The 14,869-nt window shown below is 40.6% G+C and overlaps 1 protein-coding gene across 1 annotated transcript in view; it reads left to right on the top strand.

Annotated features, from left to right (window-relative positions):
- Positions 1-452: 452 nt before the first annotated feature.
- The window catches only part of LOC125460597 (uncharacterized), a 31,486-nt gene continuing 17,069 nt past the window's right edge, over positions 453-14,869 (top strand). Inside the window, exon 1 of the mRNA XM_048548236.2 lies at positions 453-940. Coding sequence (XP_048404193.1) covers positions 856-940 — 85 coding nt within the window. The 5' untranslated portion in view covers positions 453-855. The remainder of the gene's footprint in view (positions 941-14,869) is intronic.

Genomic DNA, 14,869 nt, shown 5'->3' with positions numbered 1-14,869 from the left:
CAAACAACACTGAATTGACAGCATTTCGTTGCAGCTTGCAGAAATTTGCGTAAGTGCTGCAGTTTTCAATTCAGCGCTAGCCTGATAAATAGTCAAGTACCGACTCAGCTTCAAAAACAAAGATTCTAAATAATGGGCAGGGGAATTTAGAATTTCCTTCGCGGGTTTTAGGCTGAGGATGAATCGTTCATTAAAAACCTTTACAGTGGGGTTTTGGTGATGAGATCGGCTGCAAGGAACGTTAAACTTCATCGATCATGTCTTTCTGTTAGCATTTTTTTGCCGGTTTAAAAGAAAACTGTCCCTCTACCAGGCCCGCTGTATTGTACAGCTTCTTTGATCAGTGCAGGATTATGCACGTGGCCCTTTTTCAGAGCTGGTGTGATTTGACAGAAAGCATCCTTGTTGCCAATCCTCTTCTGGAGTGGATTTTTTTACAATGTAAGCGAGAGAGCAAGCTGTCTGCTGAAAGTAAAACATTGCTTCATAGTGAAACCACAGCTCATAGGCTGAGACTAACGAGGAAGTGATGCTTACGATAATATATATGTGGTATAACGGCTGTCACGCAACTTTTAGGATTGCTCATTAACCTGACCTAACGGTGCGACTTTCTTGGATTAGTGACTGGAGAAAAGGGGCATAAATGGGTCGACTGGGACCAAACGTGTCCCTGTGAGGTCGTACAGAAACAGCGCGGGGGGTATCCTGAACCGTCTCCGACACTGGCCTCGCCAAAGAAGACTTTGAAAGTAAAAAAAAGGACCAGCCTCCGGTTTAGACTGAAGGCAGAAAAGTGATTCGTTTTATATCTAATACACGGGAGTAATTGAGAATTATTTTATAAGTTCGGATATGCAAACCACTACTGAATCGTCCTTCAATAACTCAGTGATAGGAGTATTCTCTGAAGATGCAAACAGCGTCCAAAATCATAAAGGTGAGAGGGTTGCATTTTTGAATTGTCTGAATACAGAGATACGACTGTATTTGCTGATGGTGCTGCATTTTTATCGCATGCCTTCCTTTCAGACGCCATTGCAAATACCTACCTAGAGCCGGTGGATTTGCATAGCGTTAGCTGGGATACGAACCTGGTTCCTTAAATCATCTGGTACACACATCCTGCAGCAAATGATCTTACTCACTGTCAACGTGTGAATCACTCAATCCAGCGCCAAGAACATGCCAGTAAATCTCAATTATTCCCATATACCTCATTGCCAGTTAAGAGCATTTTAAGGGAACTTAAATTTCCCATTTCAAACACACTTTTGTAAATCTGAGTTTAACTTTTTAAATCAGGTAAATTGTACAGATGACATGGTTTTAAAGGCCACGTGGATTTTGAAAAATAGCTGATTTTAATGCAAGTTGTTTATCAAATTATTTAATTGGAATTTTTATTTTTTTTTAAAAGGAACCACAGTAAGATTAGTGCGTGACAGCGTGTTCAGTTGAAGGATAATTCAACAAAACAGGTTAATCGCAGCAGAATGCCTGTGGATAGATTGGTGGGGGCAGCGTGCTGAGCGCCCCCTCCTGAGCGGATGGAGCAAGGCTGCAGGCTCTGGTCTTCGCACTGTAAACTAGGGCAGGAACAGCGGGCTTCACCTTCCTTTCCCCATTCCACCCCTTTGTGCGACCCTTCAGCCCCTTTCTCATGGCAGTAGGCTCCGAGCTGTTTTCTTGGAGACTTTCGAATTTTCTGAAAGTTAAGTGGTATTCGTTGTACGAATAAAGGCCTGTTATAGTTCAATAACTTTGGACGCTTTATTTTCTTCAGAGAAGTAAACTCTGCTTCAAAACGATGAAGATTTGAAGATTCGCCTATTTTTAAAAATTAAAATGTTAATGCCATAGCAAATACTTTATCGTCTCTTCGAACAACTTCATTTTGAGTTTTATTCAACCCGACGATTGCTTCCAGTCGATTATTTTCCTAGATCAGGCAATTTAACACAGAAAGGGAGAAATCTTTTAGATATTATACATTCCGTTGTGTTTGAAACGCAGTGTAGACGATATTGTATGGTAAAGTTTTATTTTAAAAAGTCAGTATTTCTTGCAGACATACACAACTAAGATCTTCACGTCCTTTTCTTGCATTTAAAAGTGGGCAGGTTTTACATTGATGCTCTGGCTGAGGTTTCTGTGTTAAATAATTTAAAATGCCTTTGGTATTTGTGATTGAGAATCCCAAACCTACAGAGTGTATCCAGGCTCTTACGCTTGATTATCCTGACCAACTTTGACCCAAATAAATGATAAAATTCAGCAGTATTCCATAAGTCTTTGCTCAGTTCCATACCATCTGGTTTATTTTTGTCTGCTGGGAATCTACATGAAAGTTCTTACTTGAATAGATCATTTTATCTCTGTCTCTAAATACCTTAATTGATCTATTTTAAAAAGAAGGAAAATATTGTTGTTCTCAGTGGTGCATAGGTGCATTTTGGTTAAGTTTGGAATTTGGACCATTTTGATGAATTTTTGCCTGATGGAATTTGTTAAAATTTTATTTTTCAAATGTATGAGGTAGCCCATATTCTTATTGCTATTTCATATTTTTGTTCCTTGCCATATATGTACACGAAATGATGCTCTTGTAAGGTACTGTTGATCAATTTTACATATGTAATATGGTTAAATTGGATTCCGAAATGATAGGATACTGGGTGTTTTTATTTGGTGACATGTTGATCAAAAGACTTGTAAAATAATAATGTATCTGATTAGTTTGAGCTGTTGACCAGCCTGGCAAGCATCTGGTCTTCATTATGACCATTCAGTTCTGCTTTTTCCACTTTGGCAAAAATGATCTCATTAAATATGGCATGTGAGGATTCTTGAGTAATATGTTCAAAGTGGACTAATAAATTAGCAATGCAATTAAAGTATCATTGTTAGGTTATTGATGCATTGTGACATTTTCAATAAAGTGCCTCACAAACTGAAGGTAATATACAAGGTATGAGTTACAGAGTTTGGAGTAAAATATCACGACTGAAAGAAGCTCGATTAGCATACTGAAAAGAGAGAGTAAAGATAAAAGGGACATGTTCAAGTTGACAGGCAGTGTCTAGTGGGGTATTGCAAGGATCAGTGTGAAGGCTTCAGCTATTAACAATCTATATTAATGGCTTAGACCAAGAGATGGAGAACGATGTATCTATGTCTTCTGATGATATAAAGTAGGTGGGAACATAAACTATGAGGAGGAGACATGGAAGCTGCAAAGAGATGTAAACAGTTAGGGAGGTGCTGGCATTGTGGTAATGTCGCTGGATGAGTAATCCAGACCCTCAGGGTGATGTTCAAGGTGTATGAAGGGATGCAGTGGTCTCGTGGTATTATTTCAAGACTATTAATCCAGATGCCCAGGCAGTGTTCTGGAGAACAATCCCACCATGCAGAATTCAAATTCAATTAAAATTAAGTGTCTAATGATGACCATTGCTGATTGTTGGCAAAACACATCTGATTCATGGAAGTCATTTTTAAATAAGAAAATTTGTCATCCTTTCCTGGTCTAGCTTCCATCTGACTCCAGGCCCTCTCAGCAATTAGGAATTTCTTTTTAAATTCATTCTTGGGATGAGGGCATCGCTAGCTAAAACAATATTTGTTGTTTACCCCTAATGGATTAACAATTACTATGAGACTCTTAATTCCAGGTGTTTATTGAATTCAGATTCCACCATGGCAGGACTTGAACTGAGGTTCCCAGAGCATTACCCATATTTCTGGATTAACAGTCCAGTGATAGTACCACTAGGCCATTGCCTCCTCATGTAGGCAATAAATGCCAGCCCAGCCAGTCATGCCCATAACCAATGAAATAAAGAAAAATAATGAGTGGTCAATAAGTTGTCAGATGGAATATTAATATGGCAAAGCATGAGGTTATACTCTTTGGTTGAAACAAAAGTATTGCTATTCAGAGGGACCTGAGTGTACATTTACAAACAACTCAGAAAATTAACGTTCAGCTATAGCTAGCAAGTAGGAAGGCAAATGGCCTCTTGACCTTTTACAGTTGTAGAAAGACCCTTCTGAAGAAGGGTCCAGACCAAAAACATCAGCTTTCCCGCTCCTCTGATGCTGCCTGGCCTGCTGTATTCCTCCTGCTCCATGTCTTCTTATCTCATTTGTAGAAAGACTGAGTTTTGTTGAGACCCTGTACAGATAACTTTGTACAGAATCAGTCTCTATATGTTAAGGAAAATGTATACTTAAACTGGAAGTAGTACAATAAATGTTAAGAGGTGCTCTCATTCAAACATACAAGATTCAGGAAGGCCTTGACAGGGATGATAATAAAAGATACTTTTCTGTCACTGGGGTGTCTAGAACACAGAAGCTGGGTAGGAGGGAGGCCATATTCCCGGGATAAGGGATGGATCATCTAGAACTGAAATGAAGGAGAAATTTTTTCACTCGAAGCGTAGTAAATCTTTGGAATTCTCGAGTGTTATGGATGCGCTATCGTTGAATATATATCAAACAAAATTTCGGTTTCTCTGAATCACAGGATGTGAGATGGAAAACTGGAGTTAAAGCTGATGATCGGTCATGATTGTATTGAATGGAAGAACAGGCCATATGGCCTACTCCTGTTTCTTTTCCTTGCAATCTTTATGATTTATCATTGCCAGTTGATGAATACTTGTTCTTGGCATGAGTATAATCCTTGCATGTTGAAGGCTGATGGCTGCTGTAGTTGTTGGATCCGAACCAGAGCTTAATCTTGGTACCTTGTAGCACCAACAGACAGAAGTTTTTCAACTATGAAGTCTTGGAACTCTCCTTGCATGAATACTGTTGAAATGAAGGACATGACAGATCACAAAACCAAACCTTTAGTTTTTTTTTCCAGGAATAGTAGAAGCCTAGCTGGATTTCACTCAAATTGAAGTAAACAGCCTTAAACAGTAGTTGGAGACATTCCAAAGTAATGTAGAAATGGAAAAAGAAGTTCAAACAGTAAAATTTTAAGTATAATGGAAAATAGTCCTTAATATACATGAGCAACAGAGTTTCAGTTAGAGGAAGGGTGAAGTAAAGAAGGGACAGAAACCATTGGTTAATTCAGAAAGAGTTTGGATTGAATATTGAAGAAATTCCTTTGGTGTGGAATTATCGAAATAACTTGGAGAGCTGGATGAGTGCCAGTGAAATGGAAGGATAATAACAAGCAGCATCTCGACACTTGAAGTGGGTGCTTTCGGACAGAAGGAAATTAGTAAAGGCCCCAGGCTTCATAAGGGCATAATAACATGGTAAAAATAATAATGGAAAGGAAGAGAACTGCTAAAAATTCCATCCCCTATTCCCAATTCCTCCGCCTCCGCCGCATCTGCTCCCACGACAAGACATTCCACTCCCGCACATCCCAGATGTCCAAGTTCTTTAAGGACCGCAACTTTCCCCCCACGGTGATCGAGAACGCCCTTGACCGCGTCTCCCGCATTTCCCGCGACACATCCCTCATACCCCGCCCCCGCCACAACCGCCCCAAGAGGATCCCCCTCGTTCTCACACACCACCCTACCAACCTCCGGATACAACGCATTATCCTCCGACACTTCCGCCATTTACAATCCGACCCCACCACCCAAGACATTTTTCCATCCCCTCCCCTGTCTGCTTTCCGGAGAGACCACTCTCTCCGTGACTCCCTTGTTCGCTCCACACTGCCCTCCAACCCCACCACACCCGGCACCTTCCCCTGCAACCGCAGGAAATGCTACACTTGTCCCCACACCTCCTCCCTCACCCCCATCCCAGGCCCCAAGATGACATTCCACATCAAGCAGAGGTTCACCTGCACATCTGCCAATGTGGTATACTGCATCCACTGTACCCGGTGCGGCTTCCTCTACATTGGGGAAACCAAGCGGAGGCTTGGGGACCGCTTTGCAGAACACCTCCGCTCAGTTCGCAAAAAACAACTGCACCTCCCAGTCGCAAACCATTTCCACTCCCCCTCCCATTCTCTTGATGACATGTCCATCATGGGCCTCCTGCACTGCCACAATGATGCCACCCGAAGGTTGCAGGAACAGCAACTCATATTCCGCCTGGGAACCCTGCAGCCATATGGTATCAATGTGGACTTCACCAGTTTCAAAATCTCCCCTTCCCCTACTGCATCCCTCAACCAGCCCAGTTCGTCCCTTCCACCCACTGCATCCCAAAACCAGTCCAACCTGTCTCTGCCTCCCTAACCGGTTCTTCCTCTCACCCATCCCTTCCTCCCACCCCAAGCCGCACCTCCAGCTACCTACTAACCTCATCCCACCTCCTTGACCTGTCCGTCTTCCCTGGACTGACCTATCCCCTCCCTACCTCCCCACCTACACTCTCTCCACCTATCTTCTTTACTCTCCATCTTCGGTCCGCCTCCCCCTCTCTCCCTATTTATTCCAGTTCCCTCCCCCCATCCCCCTCTCTGATGAAGGGTCTAGGCCCGAAACGTCAGCTTTTGTGCTCCTGAGATGCTGCTTGGCCTGCTGTGTTCGTCCAGCCTCACATTTTATTATCTTGGAATCTCCAGCATCTGCAGTTCCCATTATCTCTGCTAAAAATAACTGTTCACCCAAGAAAGAGTAGTGTGAGAAAACCAAGATGAGGTATCCTGGCAAATATTAATCTCTTCGCCATAAATTCTTGCTTAGGTATAGTCTCCAGTTTACCATTCAACCTCCACTTAGACCTCAATGATTTTCTAATTCAGCTTGCAAACCTGCCTTGTGCCCACTTAGTTTAGATTGTATTCATACTTCCATTAACTTCCAATTAGAATACTCACTGTTAATGGTTGAATGATTTAATTGCTTCTTGACAAATTGTCGAAGAAAATAATGAGGGATATGGGCCAGAAGCAGGCAGGTGGGCCTGGTTTAGTTTGCTATGGACTGGTTGGACAAAAGGGCTTGTTTCTGTGCTGTATGACTCCATGACAAACAAGTTATGCTGTAATTGCTTGTTAATTTTAAAATCATGATTGGCAATACTAAATGTTTTTTGTTTTTAAAAATGAATAATATATGGTCAATGACTAATAAAGTCTCCAGTTGTACCACAGTAACTCTGCTTTAGCTGGTTTATGGATTGTCAAACTGTCTGGATCAACGTTTGATGGGCTTAATTTTTTTTATTGGACATATTATACGCTTGACAAAATCAACAGTATGAGAAGGCAGGCTGTTGGTTTATTTGTGCTGGCAGTTGACAAGGTTCTAGAATTTAAGTAAACAAGGTGTAGAGCTGGATGAATGCAGCAGGCCAAGCAGCATCAAAGGAGCAGGGAACAGAACGTAGAACATTACAGCGCAGTACAGGCCCTTAGGCCCTCGATGTTGCGCCGACATGTGAAACTAAACTGAAGCCCATCTAACCTGCACTATTCTATTACTATCCATATGTTTATACAATGACCATTTAAATGCCCTTAAACTTGGTGAGTCTACTACTGTTGCAGACAGGCATTCCACGCCCTGACTAGTCTCTGAGTAAAGAATCTACCTCTGACATCTGTCCTATATCTATCACCCCTCAATTTAAAGCTGTGTCCCCTCGTGCTAGCCATCTCCATCTGAGGAAAAAGGCTGTCACTGTTCACCCTAATCCTCTGATCATCTTGAATGTCTCTATTAGGTCACCTCTTAACCTTCTCTCTAACCAAAACAGCCTCACGTCCCTCAGCCTTTCTTCATGAGACCATCCCTCCATACCAGGCAACATCCTGATAAATCTCCTCTGCACCCTTTCCAATGATTCCACATCCTTCCTATCATGTGGCGACCAGAACTGTACGCAATACTCCAAGTGCGGCAGCACCAGAGTTTTGTACAGCTGCAACATGACCTCATGGCTCCGAAACTCAGTCTCTCTACCAATAAAACCTAACACACTGAGCTGACATTTCGGGCCTAGACCCTTCTTCAGAAAAGGGGGAGGGGAAGGGGATTCTGAAATAAATAGGGAGAGAGGGGTAGGCGGATAGAAGATGGATAGAGGATAAGTTAGGTGGGGAGGAGACAGACAGGTCAAAGAGGCGGGGATGGAGCCAGTAAAGGTGAGTATAGGTGGGGAGTTAGGGAGGGGATACGTCAGTCCAGGGAGGACAGACAGGTCAAGGGGGCAGGATGAGGTTAGTAGATAGGAGATGGGGGTGGGGTTTGAGGTGGGAGGAGGGGATTGCTGGAAGGAAGAACAGGTTAGGGAGGCGGGGACAAGCTGGGCTGGTTTTGGGATGTGACGGGGGAGGGGAGATTTTGAAGGAAACCAAATGGAGGCTTCGGGACCGCTTTGTGGAACACCTATATTCTGTTCACGACAAACAACTGCGCCTCCCAGTCGTGAACCATTTTAATTCGCCCCTCCCACTCCTCAGACGAATGTCTATCCTGGGCCTTCTGCAGTGCCACAATGATGCCACCCGAAGGTTGCAGGAACAGCACCTCATATGTCGCTTGGGAACGCTGCAGCCCAATGGTATCAATGTGGACTTCACAAGCTTCAAAATCTCCCCTTTCCAACCACACCCCAAAACCAGCCCAGATTGTCCCCGCCTCCCTAACCTGTCCTTCCTCCGACCTATCCATTCCTCCCCCTTCAGGCCTCACCCCTATCTCCTACCTACCAGCCTCATCCCGCCCCCTTGACCCGTCTGTCCTCCCTGGACTGACCTATCCCCTCCCTAATTCCCCACCTACACTCACCGTTACTGGCTCCACTTCTGCTGTTTGACCTGTCTGTCTCCTCTCCACCTATCTTCTCCTTTATCCATATTCTATCCACCTCCCCCTCTCTCCCTATTTATTTCAGAATCTCCTTCCCCTCCTCCCTTTTCGAAGAAGGATCTAGGCCTGAAACGTCAGCTTTCCTGCTCCTCTGATACTGCTTGGCCTGCTGTGTTCATCCAGCTCTACACCTTGTTACCTCAGATTCTCCAGCATCTGCACTTCCTACTATCTCTAGAATTTAAGTCACCCGATACTGAGAAGTTGTGCTGTTAGCTAGGTTATTTACTTTCCCTGGGGCAATTGGTGTTGACTTCTGAGGTGACAGAATAGTAAACATCTATTTGTGCAGTTGGTGCCTATTGCTGTCAAATGCTGGGGCCTGGGGTAAATATCCAACTTACGCATTGGACCTGGAATCCAAAGCAGCCAACTTACATCTCATCATCCTTGCTCTCCAGATAATGTGAATTTGATTAATAATCTGGCTGTTGTACATGTGCAAGCTTTTAAGATAATTCACACTGAAGTATTCCTTGTGATAGGTGCATACAATGTTGTGGTTTGGCCTGATTTTAACACTGCTTTGTGTGTGAAACCTGCACACACACGTCAGTTGATTTCCTTTAATGTCTGCTTCATAACTTGTAACATGTTTTACAATTTAAACAAACTAACCCATGGAGTTAATCAGTCCCTAACAAGTGATTGTTTATTAGACTGTTAACATCAACATGACTTTGGCCACAGCCTAAGGGATGGCAAAGAAAATGTGATTAAGGGAAACCTAGGGAAGTAAACAAGAGGTAGAATAATCAATGTTTATATTGAGGGCAGGGTTATGTGGAGCATTGACATCACCTTTGGACCAAAGTAACTATTTCTGTGGTAATAAATTTGATGTAAGAAAGTACAGTTAAATAAATAATAATACAGTTGATCAGGATTCCAGTTGTAAAATTGTATATACTTAGACAAAAACATTGAATTTGATTAGAAGATTTTTACTTGATTTATAGGTCTTGTTGCTGGAGTTTTAACTCTGTAGTATTAATTAGAAAGACAAAAATGAAGACTCAGATCTTCTATTTGGCGCTAATATATTTATCTTCTAGTTTTCAATTTAGTGGATTACGGCCTGCATTAAATATTTATATAATCCAGTCCCCAAAGAACAGTTTGGATGTGTGCAATCAATCCCACTAACATCTACCTATTATACATTACAGCAGAATTTACGTCATATGAGTAGGGTGGAAATCATTATACACGTGAACTGTGCTCAACTGAAGCTTCAGGAAAACCTTTTGATCTTTTGATCAGGCAAATTAGAACCTTCCAGATTCAATATTGATTTAAACAACTTCAGTTTGCAATCTGTGCCCCCATTTTTCCAAAGTCAGCTGCTGCTGCTGATGTACTGTTTCTACTTACACCTCCTCTAGACCCATTTTTAGTTTTTGTGCTTAATCTTTTGCCATACATTTTGTCATTTAATCTCTCCTGTCTTACATCATTTCACAGACCCTTGCTTTTGTTTTTACTCCTTCCACTCTCCATTTCTTGCCTCTCTATTTGTTCAAATCCTGTCACACCTGTTAATTTATTCAGTTCCCTCTCTAAAAATGTTGTCTTTTAAGTGCTGACTATTTCCAAACTTTTTATTTACAGCCTCCCTAGTTTGTATCAGTAAAATTTTGTTAAACAATTCACTAAAAATCTAAGCAATCAGAAACAGTGGTAAATGAGACTAGTATTTCAGGAAGTATGTGTTATAGGTGTTTTAAGACTGATCAAACTTAATCAATTAAATGAGCTTCCGTGTTAAATAGTTGGATTACATGATTCTATTTCATTTTATTTAGATGCGTTCTTATGTTATTTAGTCTTCCATTTAATTGAACATAATTATTTGCAAAAACACCTCAATTATATGTGACTTTACTCCAAGGTCAGTTTTGTACATTTATAAGTTTGTGGTATTGATTTTGGATTTCCAGATTTGTTTTTTGTTCCAATGTGGCCCAATATCTAAGCTAAGGTCCATAGACCATAGAAGATCTCCAAATGAATCTGTGACATCATCAGATTTCTACGTAAATGAGGCTTGCCATGTACACATTATCAGCGCAATGCCTCAAGACTTCTCTTCCATTTTTATGGCTTTGTTACCTTTCCAACATTAGTGATTTTGTGATAATTACCACTGGTTTTCTTTCTGTGGCTGACATTATCTCTCTGAAGTTAGGAAAAGGTTACCTGGAGTGTGCCAATCCAATCAGTCCAGTGCAAAAGACAAGTTCAATTTTTCGTTCTATTTTGTTCTTTTGAATTATCCGTACCCCTGGGCTATAACATGGAATGTTGTACAGGAATGAAACAATTTCGCCAGGGAAGGCACAAATAAAAACAAAGATCATTGCTTATCTTGCATTAGCTAATTCTGATGTAAAGCAAAAGACTTGAAACATGAACTCTGTTTCTTTACCCATAAGTCCTGCCTCACTTGCTGACTATTTCTAGCATTTTCTGTTTTCATTTCAGATCTTGGATATCTCAATATGATGCTTTTTATATTTACTTCATCCTCCTTCATCTTAATCCCTGCTGGCTGGTGCCAACTAATGTTGTTAGACACTATGGAAATGTGTCTTGCATATTGAAGCTTACTCTTTAAAGTATGTTGAAGACATACCAAGGAAAAGAATGAAATGATGAACAAAAGGATTCTCTTTATTTAAATATAAAATGAGGAATGCATTTCTGTGTTTTTATTTCCCTGTACTGTTGAATGAATTCTCAATTGTGGTGAGTGATCAAGGAGATGTGGGCAACAGATGAAAAATCTTCCAAACAGTAATGGACAAGAAGGAGTTATAACTTGAGCCTCCTAGCATCTGGTTCGAAAGCAGCTTTTGAGACTAAGTCAGCCATTTGAAAAATGGTACAACAGAGGCATATGCTAGGACAGAAAATGGATAATAAATAGTCAGGAAAATACTTAACTCCAGTTGTGGCATTTGCATTTCACAATGTAAAGTACTTTTATTGGCAGACACTCGATGAAGAATAAAAGGAAATTGCGAAAGTATAGTGACTTTCATTACCTCAAAGTTCCACTTTTTTGTGCAATTCTTTTAAGTCTTTTCAATGCAGTTATTCCTGTAAGAAACACTGCAACATATTTGTGTACATCAGTGCTGCAAAGATGAAAATAAAATAAATTACCAGATTGTCTTCTTCTTTCATCTTTTTTGAGGGACCAGGACACTGTGGGAAATCTCCCAGTCATGCCTCAGTTGTGTGTATTAATATCGGCATTGTGGTGTAACAGATGTTCACAGCCAGTATTAATCTTTTCAATGCAAGTGGATCATTTTTCATTTATGTTAACTAAAACAGCATTTGTTGGAGCTTGGAAATTTTACTGCAAATGGTAGTAGGGCTTCGTTATAGAGTACAAAATAGTTAATGATTTGAGCATGATACTATTCCACAGAGTTAAAAATGATCAGTTGTTGAAGTAATTTTGGTAGACAATAACAAAAATAGGTAGATAAAGTCTGTGATCAAAGGGAGGAATTAATCAAAAAACCTGACAACTTGATATAAAAGCTAAGATATAGAAGTTACTGAGGTGACATAATTTACAAAGTTTGCAAAATTAATTTTTAGATTTTCCCCTGAAAAGTCATGGAAACAAATGAGAATATTTGCTAGCTACTGTCAGTACTGATCAGAACTGCCTCCATGGGGTAGGATGATGAGAGGAATATAGTTAAGGTGATGGCTATGTTTATTCTGCTTGGGAAGGAGCATTGGCATATCTGGGATTCTTTCACATTGTTATTGTGGTCCTGGTCATTTTGATGAATGGCTTTCAGAATAACCTTTGATTTTATAGGTTTTTCTTAGCTAAGCTAACAATGTTTCAATTTTCAAGTAATTTGGGACAGGTACTTACAGTTTATGCATATCTCTAGTGACCACAAAGGCAATACTGTGCTACTGTTGTTATCTCCTTTTCTCAGCTTTTATCTGCAAGGAAAGGAACCAGTGCAGCAACAGTAAGTAGATTTCCGCCTTGCTGCAAATAAATACCAGTTGATGACAATGGAAATATTGCATGTATAGTGCAGCCTGGAGTGAATAATTCCATCATGGAAGTAAAGTTAGTAAGTCTCCAACTAATAGAGCATTTTCTCCCTTATTCTCGGTGACTCCAGTTTTGCTAAGACTCATTGGTGACACATTCTAAGAAATGCTCCTTTGATGTCAAGGGCAGTCATTTTCACTTCACTTGTTGGGTTCAGCTCCTAAATTTATGCTTGGAACAAGGTTGTAATGAGGTTGTGAGCTGAGTTGTCCTAGCAGAACCCAAACTGAGCATCAGAATGTAGATTATTGCTGACTAAGTGCTACTAGTTACAGCTGTTAATGACACTGTCTGACAGTTTCTTGATGATCAAGAAAAGCTTACTGGGACATAATTGGAAGGGCTGGAGTTACCCTGCTTTTAGTGGACAGACAAACATTGGCACTTTTCCAATTTGTTGGGTAGATGCCAATGTTGTATCTGTAATGGAACAGTATGGCTTGGGCCACAGCTAATTCCAACTCGCATCTCCAGAAGTATTCAGTATTTCAGTATTGCTGCTGGAATGTTCTCAGAGCCCAAAGTCATTGCAGTCTTCAGTGCCACCAGCCATTTCTTGATATTATGTGGAGTGAATTGAATTGGATGAAGACTGGCATCTGTGATGTGAGGGGCCTCTGGAGGAGGCAGTGGTGGATCATTCACTTGGTACTTTTGACTTAAGATTATTGCAAATGTTTTAGCTTTATCTTTGACAAGGATGTGCTGGGCTCCCCTGTGATTGAGGGTATGGTTGTTTGTGGAGCTTCTTTATTCAGTGAGTTGTTTAATCATCGACCATTCATGACTGGATACAGCAGGACTGCACAGATTATATCTTATCTGTAGGTTGTGGGATCCTTATCTTTGTTCATTGTATGCTGCTTGCACTGTTTGGCATGCACATATTCCTGTGTTGTATCCTCACCAGGTTGGCACATTGAACAAGAGTTGATTACCCAGCTTATTGATAATGGCAGAGTGGGGGATGTGTTGAACCATGAAATTACAATTTGTTGCTCAGCGCACTTATGCTGATGGCCCATCAGTGCCTCATGGATGCCCAGTTTTGAGGTGCCTGTACTATTCAAAATTTATCCCATTTTAGCAGAGTAACAATGCCACACAGTGCTGTGGAGGGTATCCTCAAAGTGATGGTGGAATTTTGTCTCCACAACAGTTGTGCAGTAGTCATTCGTATCATTGCTATGGACAGTTACTTAAGTGACAAGTTTATCAGTGAGTAATTTTTTTCCCACTTGTTAGCTCCTCACCACCACCTTTCCTGCAGGACTGTTCATATCACTGTAACATCTACCTTAGGATCCACAGCGTAGAGATTTGGCCAGAAGCTAGGTTTTTAATAGATGCCAAATATATTATTACATCAGAAAATATATTGTGCTGATGATTAACCTCTTGTGTTTTTAACACCATCATGTTAACTGCATTAAAACACATATTATGGATGCTGGAAATGTGAAATAATAATGAGTGCTGGGAAACTTAGCAGGTCTTGCTGCATCTGAAGAGAGAAACAGAGGCAACACTTCAAGTATGACTCTTCACTTTCTGTAGGATATGGTTATAGAGACAATTGCTGCTTAGTGTGTAAAACTTTCTGATATATCATGTACAATTTAAATTTGACATTTGTTTCTACATTTCATGATATTCAGTTCAGTGATTTCCTTCATGTAATAAATTCACCTGAACCCTGAGGATTTTGGAGGCATGGATGAAAAAATTGCTGAACAGAAGGTCCAACAAAAATATTTTTTTTTGTCTGATTTAAAAATGTTAACTGCTCCCAAATATATTTTAGTTATAAATCCATGGTATCAAATGCCAATTTGATCCTGATAGAAGTCTCATAAGTTCTCAATTAAAAAGTCAGTACTTGTACTTTCACTGAGGCTGATGCTGTCTTATCTTATTGTTTAAATCACATTTTTTGACATGTGCTATCACATATTTCTAAAGT

The sequence above is a fragment of the Stegostoma tigrinum genome, chromosome 11 (assembly GCF_030684315.1).
Source record: "Stegostoma tigrinum isolate sSteTig4 chromosome 11, sSteTig4.hap1, whole genome shotgun sequence".
In the NCBI taxonomy this organism is placed as follows: domain Eukaryota; kingdom Metazoa; phylum Chordata; class Chondrichthyes; order Orectolobiformes; family Stegostomatidae; genus Stegostoma; species Stegostoma tigrinum.
The sequence above is the reverse complement of the archived record's forward strand: the minus strand, read 5'-3'. Positions and strand labels throughout refer to the sequence as shown.